Source organism: Corvus moneduloides, chromosome 2 (genome assembly GCF_009650955.1).
Source record: "Corvus moneduloides isolate bCorMon1 chromosome 2, bCorMon1.pri, whole genome shotgun sequence".
In the NCBI taxonomy this organism is placed as follows: Eukaryota; Metazoa; Chordata; class Aves; order Passeriformes; family Corvidae; genus Corvus; species Corvus moneduloides.
In genome coordinates, this window is record NC_045477.1 from 47,030,632 (window position 1) to 47,042,778 (window position 12,147).

General features: G+C 35.7%; 1 protein-coding gene across 1 annotated transcript in view; it reads right to left on the bottom strand.

Annotated features, from left to right (window-relative positions):
* MIPEP (mitochondrial intermediate peptidase) overlaps window positions 1-12,147 on the bottom strand; it is a 68,427-nt gene that overhangs the window by 21,770 nt on the left and 34,510 nt on the right. Inside the window, exons 14-16 of the mRNA XM_032099435.1 lie at window positions 11,881-11,990; window positions 6,132-6,206; window positions 1,395-1,514 (exon numbers count right to left, since the gene is read on the bottom strand). Of these exons, the coding sequence (XP_031955326.1) occupies window positions 1,395-1,514; window positions 6,132-6,206; window positions 11,881-11,990 (305 nt within the window). The remainder of the gene's footprint in view (window positions 1-1,394; window positions 1,515-6,131; window positions 6,207-11,880; window positions 11,991-12,147) is intronic.

Genomic DNA, 12,147 nt, shown 5'->3' on the forward strand with positions numbered 1-12,147 from the left:
CTCTTACCCAACACCATTAACTTAAGATACAGAAGCCTGACTTAGCAATACATAACTGAATCTAATTGTTTAGAGAACAGATAAAATTCAAATAATCAAAACATTCTGTTTTCTCTGCCACCTCTATATGTACCTAGCCAAATAACAGACAAAAATAATAGCTAGTCCCTACTACTGTATTTCAGTGTCTAGCTGTGAAATCAAATGAAAGGAAGAAATATATTCTCTTCAATCAAAATCCCCAACCTTTACTTTCAAGGCTTTTATTTTTATATCTGGACTATAAATTAAACAGCAAACGTATCTTCAGTTTGGAAGAAAGAACAGCAAATGACAGCAAGACAAATTACAGACGTTAATTACCCTACATAGTACTAATGTTATTCTAATGCAATTTTTCACTATGTTTTACTGAAATCTAAACTGTCTTACAGTTCTTGACACTAATTCTACATTCAACAAATGTGAACATAGACTTTCTGACAATTCAGAAGTTCACAGTACATTTTGCTGGGATAGAGTTCCAGGCCAAAACTTGCTGTCCCACTTCATAATGATCATAGCCTCACTACAAGATGTTACACTCTTTTGGAGGTGTGAGCAGTGGCAGTACGGTTTTGATGAGGAAATGGATCTCCCAACACCCTTCTCTGAGAAGGAAAAACACATTTTGTTAAGGAGAAAAGTACATTTTCCAAGAAGCAGAAAAAAGGATTTGGGTATTCTGACACAGTGTCAAACAGTGACTGGGGGGCCAGGCTCCAGGGGGCAATTCAGCTTCACACAGACCAGGAAATCCCATGACTATTGTCTAAGCAAACTGTACCTTTGGCTGTCAGATGAAGTACAGAACAAATGCATGCTGTGATAAAGATCAAAATTACATAGCTCTGTAGAACTCAAGGGTTTTGCACTCTCAGATAACATGTGAAAGGATAAATGACATGACAAAGGTCACAGGAATACAGTGAGAAAAACACTTCCAATTCCTGCTCCACACTTTCTCTCATGCTGACAGTATACAAACACCAATGAGCAGCACAGTGTTTTGCTGCCTTTCATAAGCAGCCTTTGAAAAGCTCAAATAAACCCTCTTTCCAATATATTGTTTCTGGTGCCTTCCTTAATAAGAAAATAAAGGCAAAGTAATGAAGTTCATCATTACAAGACTATACCTATACAGAAACAAGTACATTAATTAAATTTTGATTTTTGGCTGAATATTTCCAACACCATACTCTCTGAATAAAGTGAGTGAAAGAGAAAACTCTTTCAATATAACAAAACAGCAATAAGCATATGAGTGTGCAGGGTAAGGGTCTGGGAGAGGGAGGGGTACTAATATGCTATCAAAGAAAAGGTGCAATTTATACAGTTACTCTGTTGCTACTCACTGTATTGGGTACATATGGCAACCCATAAACTCTCTCCTGAGTTTCCTTTAAAATTTCTGTGGTTGACTTTTTTAGAGGGTGTTTACCGTGGTAGATTTGGTCCAAGACAGCATAAAATACCTGAAGAGAGAAAATACATTTGTCTTTGGCACATGTTATTGGCATATGAAAACCAAAAAAGACACAAAGAATGAGAGATGGACTAGGGAGAGGGAATAGTTTAAATATATATGGTTTGAAAATCTTCTATTATTTGTATAACATATAAGGAGAGAAACAGGTTTTTGGAGTACACAAACCACCACCATCATGACCCTATAATAAATCTATGTTTAGGTCACTTAGCACACTGGCAGTACTAAATTGTCTGCATTTTTAAATAAATTAAGATCTGTCCCTAAGGCGCTCCAGCAATTCCCCTCTTCAAAAAAATTATTTTCAAATGGATTTATTAAAAATCCTATTTTAAATTTATTTAAGTTATTTTAAAGTTATTTAAGTGGACACTGCAAAATAAGCTACTTCAAGACATGTACATACAGCCATGAGAACACCTCACCCCTGCAGGGACAAGTTATGGCTTAGGCAGTGAACATAAGAATTACAGGATCATTGAGGTTGGAAAAGACCTCCAAGTTTATCAAGTCCAACCTTTGACCTAAAAGCACCATGTCCATTGCACAGAGCTGCTGATGCTACTGAGTTTCTGCTAGAGCCCTGCAACAGTGTAGTACTAAGGCAGATTTTTCCTTTATTTTAGCTCTCACCATCAGAGCAATAAATTGCTAAGTGTAAGCTTAGCTCAAAGCACACTGCATTGGGTTGGTACTTTGCCGGAAGTAAGAGCTACTCCATAAGCAATTTTTCCATGTCCAAATTACTGAGGTGTTTGGAGAGCAGCACCATTAAAAAGATTTTCCAAGCAAAGACAGCAAAGCAGAGTTATCTGGCACAGCAACATGAAACAGGCATGGACAGAAGACAGTGCCAAGGCTCTGTGTGTGCCATCACTGAAAATGACCGCAGCCTTTTTTTTAATACGAAAATTTCCTAATCTGTGGAAGTGCAGGAAAGACAGAAAAAGAGGACATCCACTGTTGTGCAACACAAGATATTTTTGAGAAGTTTGATGGATCCAGATGTTTAAGGGAAGAGTTCAGGTCAGGTCATTCTGTGGTAGGCACACTTCGTGGGAAAATTGACAATAAGGAGCCTCAAGAAGCTTCTGAGCAAGCAATGAAGCAAATAATTTGGCTAGAGATTCAGGCCCAGTCACACTCCCAGGGTGCAATACCATCCCCAGTGACATAAATACACTGTTCCAGGACCTATAACCACGAAATTTTATGGAGAAAAGGTTGTTTGGATGTTTTACGTCATCTAAATAACATAACCCCCTGAACCTCAGAAAAGATTCTTTATTATGAAATTTTAGTACAAATCATTCTGAAGTCTTTAGTAGTTTATCAGAATTCAGCATCTTTTTATTTGTTCTGGATACAACATGTATTTTCATCAAAATTGTGACTGTTTCTAAAGGAGCAGATTCTTTCTGTTTGAATAGACTGTCTTCTAACACACAGGATTCTGATAAACGCTTTGACAGTGTTCTCTTGACAAATAACAAATGTGCACATTGATTTTTTTTCCACGAAAAACTGAGGGTTCTAAGTAGGGGGGTGAATAAGCCATGACTTGCAGGAGCTACTCCTAGATTTCCTGCTTGCTTCTTACATGGCTAATGAGGAGAAGAGAGGTCAGTAAGACTCAACTTGCACAATCATCCATTAATGACATTGCAAGTTTTGTGTCCCAGGTAGCAACACTGAACAAGACATGTAAACACTCAACACTGATCATCTACAAACCCAGAATAGGCAGCAAGCATCTGTTCAGACTAATAATATAATGAGAAACCTACACAACCCTGCAAAAACTGCAATATTTTTTTACTCTTATTTATCTAAGAAAAGAAAGAGGCTTTACAATGGCTTTGCATTCCTAGTCACCAGAATCCCAATCATTTTTTTTTACACAGTTTAACAAAAGCTACAGCATTTATGGTAGCAAGGGTGACTGAGAGTATGACCCACAGTAAGTATCATGAACAGACCTGAAAATTACCTGATGTAACAGTCCTAGAAAGCACACTTTCTCCTGTCACCCTAGACCTTTGTAACTCTGCAGGAGTCATTTCAGACCAACTTCCCCTCTCTAAAAAACTCAAATCAAACATGAGTAACTTCAGCATCTGACAATAGACTTTAGTGTCCAGCATCAGCACAGCCTTAATCCTCTTTTTTCTATCTCCCATCTTTGCTAGGGCCAGTCTGCAGTTGCTCTTCAGTGTTCCTCATGAGATGGAGGAACTGCATCTGCACTGCAGTGGACCTTCTCTAAAGTGAAATTTGGAGTCGAGTAGTTTGTGGTCAAGGAGGCAGAGCAAAAGCTCAACTCACAGCAAGGAAGTAGGGAAACGTTCTGCCTGAAGAACAATGTGGTGATAGGGAAATGAGTCACTGAAGGCAGCTATAAGCTCTCCCTTGATCCTGCCACATGTGAAGTGTGGGAAGAAAGCTATGAGCCAGGCCACCTGGACAGCACGGCTAAAAAAACCATCCCTGAAAATAAACTTGGATGAACTTTATACCCATATGCATTTCCATCTACAAACTACAGTTCTGTGTGTTTACACAGGCCTTTGAAATGGGAAAGGGAAACACATCACAGGACCACAGGATTTTAGGTGATACTGCTGAGGGGCAAGCTAATACTTAATATCAAGCAGTAGATAGAAGATGATTTCTAATTTCAGGAAAATTTCTCACATTTCTCAAAAGACCTAAAAATATAAAAACGCCATCAAATAGTTATTTATTTTCATACTGCCTCTCTACTTCGCACTTACATTGGTATTTATTAATTTCACTTGATTCCAGTTCTTTCTAGCTCCTTGTCTGCTTAATAGTATTAATATGCAAACACTTAGGCATTTTCCAGTGAAGTTACTACTGACTGAAAGACTCTGGGATTCAATCTGCCTGTCAAAAGCCTTAGGAGAAGATGTATGGACTCTCCTATCTTTCCTTCTGAGTAACTGATTACATGACCTAAAAGAAAATTCAGAGGTATTATAGTTATGAAAAAGCAGCAATATTTCTTACTTTCACATGCCAATAGACTTATTTTCTGAACAGACCACAGAAGAACCTCCAGGCGTTTTACACACTGCTGGAATATTTGTCAGCATTTTTTCTTCTTTTAAAGGTCAAATACAGCTAACATAGCATCTAGCCATCATTATAGAATACAGTCTTTGCAAAGTCTGGAGGAACAGTATTAGAACCTTTATTCACAGTTTTTTCAGGCATACAACTAGCAGCACATATATACTTCGGCATCTGAAGACTAAAATATATTTTGCTTTTTAATCTGCATTAGTAACAATATGCAGTTCTGCAAAGAAATATATTAGCTTTATATTTGCCATGTACTTAACTTCTCTGGGATATTTTTTTCTGAATTATTAAACAGAACAGCTCTGCCAATCTGTCTCTCTGAAATGAGTGCACATTTCTGCAGGTTTTATATCTGGAATCTCCAAAAACACAGTGCTGAAAGTAGGAAATGAATAATATTATTCAGTGTGGCATTGTGGTCATTTGGCACAGGTTGAAACTGGTTGAACTTTAGTTACAGAAGAGTAATTTGAGGGCAAGCAGCCTGCTTAATCACTGCATCATTGCCAGCACCAGTCAATGATTAGGCACCCATGGGAAAAAATGGAAAAATTCCAAAGATCTGTAAATTTGTTTCTTTCCACATCTCAGTAACTAACCTTTACTAAGGTACTAGCAGAGTTATCTCACCTAAACACCAGGTTAATTGTAAAAGGAAAAACTATATGTTTTGGCTTAAGGCAAAACAAAGAAGAAAACAAAATCACAAAAATCACACAGCAAAAACTTGTAGCACACTAAATGCAGCCAAATGCTCACTGTAAAAAAACTTGGCTGGATGCTAATGCTACTGTACATATCCAAGAACTGCTGTTGCAGGATTGAAAAGGATCAAATACCATTTTAGATAGAAGACTAATTTCCTTTACTTTCTTTGAAGAACAGTATCACTGATTGTTTACAGAAATGACTGATCAGTCATACCTACCCACAGAAAATAAAGGTTTATGAATTTAGTTACTTCTCCTAACACTGTGAGAGAGAAGTCTTACATCCTTACAGCTCAGCCAGCCATTTTGATATGACAAGTGGCCACTTTCATCAGGAGCTACAGAAGACAAGGAGCTCAAATCACTTTCTAGTAAATAAACCTGCTGGCTTGATTTTACTATGGTAGCCTGTATCTCGCAGTCCTACTAAATTTTAATGATCCAAGGTACACAATACTTCCTCTACTGCAAGTTCTCCTTGAATTACTCCATTAATTCAAGAATTCAATCTTAAACCACATTTGGGAATTCTGATAATCCAACCATTTTCAAAACCTCTGGTTTTCACGATATTTTCCTACAGATATCAGCATTTAGGTTTAAGCAGACAACACAGAATATGTTCAGAAAAACAAACATGACAACTAATATAAAAATGAATTAATTTTAATTAATTTGCATATACTTAGATAACACATCTACATTAAAATAAAAAATTTGGTCAAATCATATGAACAAGTTTTGCGAGTTCTGAATAAAGAGTAGAAACTAGAATGCAAAAAACATACCTGGAGTTGCATATCAGCTGCAGCACACACCTTTTTGGACTCACATAGTCTTGACACCATGTTTTTTGGTAGTGGCTTGAATAAAAAAAAAACAACAGATCAAATTTAGACTTATTGTATATTTGTAAATAGTATTTAAACAGCTAATTACTAGAAGAGGCCGAAGATACAAAAAAACCCCTGGTGGTATTAAAATACATTTGAAGTGCTTTGCATTGAGGAAGGAAGTATTTGCTGAGCTATGCATTAAATGGCCAATTAAGATATTAGCACTAATCCACATAGCAAAAGAGAAATCACTGTGTGAAATCTGTTTGTTTCTCTATAACTGATTCCATATTCCCTTATATGCCTGTTAAAAATGTTATTACTATTTTTAGACATAAAGAACAGATTGGGGCAATTAAAGCCCTCCCACATCATATAACTCATAATACTGAGCTTAGTAATACCGGGTTTTTATAACTTCAACTGAGACAGCATCAGACCTTCTACCCTAACCCACATAAAAATATTTAGTTGTACTGAACAGTAAATATCCACCCTTTGAAATTTTTTACAAAGTTGAATTTATTCCACATCTACGGCAATAAAATTATCCATGCCACCACATACTGAAAGTCAGGAACACTTTTCAAGTCAATAAGCAAACTTTCCGACTTTCCATCCAGATGTCTGCAAGTACATCCAAAGACTTTTTAATGCCAGATTTTTAAGAATATCTATGAATGCTTGACCTTACACTTCTTCCACCACTTTGTGAAGATTTTCAATAGATGTTTTTCTTTTTTTTTTGCTAGCCGCTTCCTTAACCAAACAAACTAAATATGCTTAAAAAACTGCATTATTACTAAAACATTAAGAGAGGTACTACAAGTTGTACAATGTAATAGAGATGGTAGATATTAAACTTGACTCTAAAATTCCTCCTATGCTTTTCTAGTGTGTTGAAGCATTCAAAAAATAATCCAAGAAAGTCTACAGATGCAGCAGAGCCATATGTTTAGATTCCCTGCAAATGATATGACTTCAAGACAAACAATGTTCACAGAATAAAAACCCAGCTCTAGAGAAGTTACACATAAGTGAAGAAAATGTTATCAATTAATTCTAGAACCTCAAAGCTCAAGCAGGTAAGAAAAGTTCTCTGGTTGCACAGCTGCTTTATGCAGTACTTGCTAAGGCTTGCAACCTCTTCTCCAAGTCAAAAGTTAGCTAGGTCAAGCATGGTATAGAACCATAGCATTTAATAAGAGAGAAAGTAAAGCAGAAAAAAAGTTACAATTGGTTAAAGTATTTTGGTTGGACAATTACTCTCCTTGTTCTATGAATGTCTCTGTCTCATCCTCCTACACAAGTAAGGCACACCCTTCAGTGCCCTCTCATCTTGGAACTAAAGTACATCCAGGTTTGCAGCAACACGGTTTCAACAAGGAAACCTATAGAATTTGGAATTTGTTAAGCACAAAACCTATCAGCAAATTTTGGCAGCTTTTGGGAGGCTTTCTTTTCCTAATGAAGTAGCACAACATGGAATTAAACAAAAATTATTTCTTCTAGGGGCATCCATTTGTTGGATACAGCAAAGTGTGAGAAAACTGAACGGGAATTCTTAAACTGTAATTTGTCAGTGTTAAAAGACCTGAACAACTAAAAGCTTAGCAACAGCAAATATGTATATTTTACAAAGTTAATATTTAAAGTCAAGAGCCCTCCTACCAGTAAGGTCAAACCAACTCTTTCAACATAATGGTATTTCAACTTTATATTTCATCTATATTAAATGATGGCAAGAGGAAGTTCTAGACATCAAGTAAAATATAGGTAATTTTACCAAGAGACTCCAAGAAAATTCTGTTAACTTTTTTTGTAGCCATATGAATGCCAAACAATGTCAATCCACTGTGCATTGAAGAGGTAGCTCTATACTATTTGAGCAGATTAAAATCAACAAGAAAGTACAAGTCATTCTTACGGCTACATCTGTTGACAAAAAGGCAAAGGAGAAAAAAACATTTATGCCTTTTTAAAAAATCTATCAATGCTACTACTGGCTCAAAGATCGTGTTGTGATCATAATTCACATGCCAAGCAGAATTTGGCACCAGAAAAACACTGCCAAAATTAGATTAGATTGAAAGAATTCAAATTGATAAAGAAATCACTTATTTTTCCCAAAACACCTTTGGGATCTTAATACTTAAGATTTCAGGAAAGCAAAATTTGGCTCCAGAGGGTTTTTCAAAGATCATGACTCCACTCCAAGGTATGTTTCTGTGAATGTCATGCACACAGATATGCTGAGGTCTTGAACTGGAACATGTACTGTTTCAGGCAATAGAAATTATTCCTCCTTGGTCCATTACAATTCCACACAGCCCCTTAGTAAGCAGCTGAGAGAATTAAAAAAAAGGCATCAGCATTCTTCCTTTACTTCTCCTGAAAGATGAGCTCTCCAATAAAACCAGAATGAAACTGTCATCTTCCTTCTAAAAGAAAGACTTCACAGAGCTTTGGCTAAAACTGTGTCAAATTGCATAACCATTCAATTTTTTAAATTTAAACACTACATGTTTTACTTTGAGGTCCACTTTTCCATTCTTCTCCATTAAGTAACTTTAAGATCTTGGAATTAATTTTTCAGCATGTTTTTTGTGGTGGCTAAAAGAACAGAATTCCCTGTGTCCCAAAGCATGCTTAACTCCTTACTGTTGTGTAGTAACTGCAACACATTACAACTGTTTACTATTCGTGGGCTTATTCTTGTAATCATGCTAATACAATAATGTCTTTGTAATTTCATCTCTGTGAAAAATGAACTCAGTTCAAATTTGAACAGCTCAAACAGTGGCCTTTGTTCAAGAGAGCCTCCAAAGACACATAAGCTTAAAATTATTTAGCTCAGACCTACCACATATCTGTGCACTTTACAAATGAAATTAAACAAACAATCACAGTGATACAGAATGGCACCCATGCATCAGATTGTCCGCTTAAGCACTGTAATGCCCTCATTTTGGTATGGCTTGACTTCATGAGCTTACATGACTAATTCAGCTTTATTAACTAATTACCACAGTCCTCTCTATTCATTTGTTTTATCTCAAGGATTTTTTGGTTTGAGTCATCTTTCAGATGAAAGGAAAACTAGGCTTGCTATTTTTTTGAAACAAACAGATTTGTACTGGCCAGCCTTTCCAACTAAGTTCAAAAGACTTGCTCTTTTGACAGAAGAGCTTGCAAGCTTTGTTACTCCTCAGTATTCAACAGCACAACCTTTCAAATGGACAGAAGGCAGAGACAAGCTTTCTATAAACTTCAAGATATTTTGGACCAGATCCTCATGATCTACATCTAAATGCATTCTCATCTTTGAAGGTCTGCCCATCAATTTTTTTTCTGCAATGCTAGTGAAATACAGTTTTCAACAACTCACATTTTTTAATAATCAAAACACCTCTTTCCCCTTCTGTTCCCACAAGCATAAGCACTGATCCTAAGTGCAGATCCTCTAGGATGAGTTCTTCTACAACTGACTTTTATAGCAATGGCAAACATAAGCTGAGACTATGCTGACAAGTTTTTCTGATGCAATTATGTTCAGTAGGAATATTAAAAATCACACCACCTGAAGTCTGCATGCAAAAACTAGAGTGTAAATGCAGCAATGCCAAAAGAAGGATGCTTTGTCAGATTATCTGCATTGCCTCTGACACAAACGGGGTCAGTAGAAAGCTCTCCTTCTGACAATATTCAGCAGAGCTATGTTGGTGTAGTTGTTGCAGAAAAGGTCCTTCTAGCACAGAAAAGCTCAGTCTCTTAATTAATAAGAAACTTAATTGAAGTTCTTATATGGAACAACATCTGGATAAAATGGTTTCACAATTTTCACATTTTAACTTTTTTGTCCACCTTCCTTACTACCCCTTGAAAAGGAGTAAAGTGGACTCATTTTTCTTTCAAATAAATAAAAAACTGGAGAAACAACAACAACAAAAAAGATTGAATTTCCTATTTGCAAAACAGAAAAATTAATCAGGGAACAAGCAGAGAAAATAAGCCCCAAAAAGATCTTTGTGCAATTGAAAATGTAAGAGAGATGAGATTTTCAACTCAAAGTACTTCATGGCATATACAAAACAGAAGAGATTACTTCAATCTATTTGTATTTAAATGACAGACACAGAAATCCAATACCAGATTCTTAAAATCAGCTTAGATGAACCAACATAAGCAAAAGCAGATTTATGTATGTTGGATAATGGCTTAAAAATCCATCCTAATTTTTTAAAAAAGCAATTAAAAGGAAGCCATCTAAAGCCTCAAGAGACACAGAACAGTTTCAGGCTCTTCTCATCTTTCAGCATAATCCATTCTTGCCCTTTTCAAGACTGGATTTCTACATCAAACCTCTCTCAATTGGTCTCTGAAAGGGGAAGATTTCACCACCAATAAACAGAAGAAGTTTATGGAAATGCCAAATGGGACACAGCATCTGGTTCTTAGCTTTTGCACAGAAACTAGACATGGTTTAGATTTGTTAAGTCATTTTGAAAATACAAAGCCATAAATAATGTTCCACGAATCTCTTTCAGATGTTTTAGTGAAGCTCATTCTCTGAACTCATACGCAATCAGATTAACTTCATGCTGTTTAAACACTACATGAACTTTATAGAGAACATTAGAAAGCCATATTTCTGTATGTGGACTCAAATAGATAAATGATCAGCACCCCTGAACAGAGTTTGTTTAACTCCCAGGCTTCAAAGAGACTTTTCTTAGTGCAATCAATTCTGCAGAAACGACTGCTCCGTTGCAAAAAAAAAAAAAAAAAAAAAAAAAAAAATTACAGAGCAAATTTCTCAGATAGTATCTATTAAAATAGAACTTAAGCAACATATTTTCCTAACTGTTCAATGGAAGCAAACATAATTCTACTTCCATAATACTGAAATATACTCAATGCTTAGTATTGGATAAAAAGCTCCAATTAAGTGTAATACTACACAACTGAGGAATTTTTGAAATGTCTGTACAAACAGAAACCATTTTCTATTGCCATGTCTTAAAGCAACCACTAAAAGTCACCTTGTTCCAAAGAGCACTGTTTTCCAAATACCCCACAGAAAGCACATCCTTGCAACAGACGGATAAAAAATAACTTGATGCAAAAAAGGCACCAGAGTTTTATGCAGAAATTCATGACTGACAGAATCTAACTAATCCTAATATAATGCTAAATAGAGCAGTATGTTTTTCATCACAAAATACTTCAATCACTGCCCTACACTGTGCTAAATATGGAAATTTTGAAACACTGCAGATCATTTCCATTTACGCCCATGATTTGCTACCTGAGCTTTAAGACAGACTTCAAGAGAGTTAAATGACAAATCCTATTTTTGTCATAACTTACCTGTAATTATATTAAAGCATTCCAAACAACTCCTTCCCTCAGAAGCTATTCACCTACTACACTTTGTAGGAAAAGAAGGCTTAAGTTTTAAATATGTAATTGGAACCTTGGATATAAGAATCTAGTATTCTTCCACAGACTACATTTATCTTTTTTGCTATGACAATATTAACATTTTTTTCTGAATAACTGGAATTGTAATACTAAAGTAATTTTATCCATTGTTTATCTCTACTTTAAATATTATCAATAAATGACACATGTAAATATTATTATTTTCCTAAATACACGTATTCCTATTTTCAATATTTTACATACTACTTTTTCCTACCTGTCCTGTTTTATAATGCCTTGCAAACTGGTTAACCACTCGATAGTCATTTGCAAAATACTCCATCAGAATTGAGGGAACTTCAGCAAAATCAGTAGGACATCTGGTTCCTAGAGGTAGAATAATTGCACACATTAGCATTTGCTATTTCCATTAACACAAATAGTTAACTCTTCCCAAAAGGTTTTGCAACTTTCAGTTTGGACTTTTGGTGAACTTTAATGTTCTTTCATTTATTAAGTCAATATTTTATTTCCATTATTGTAC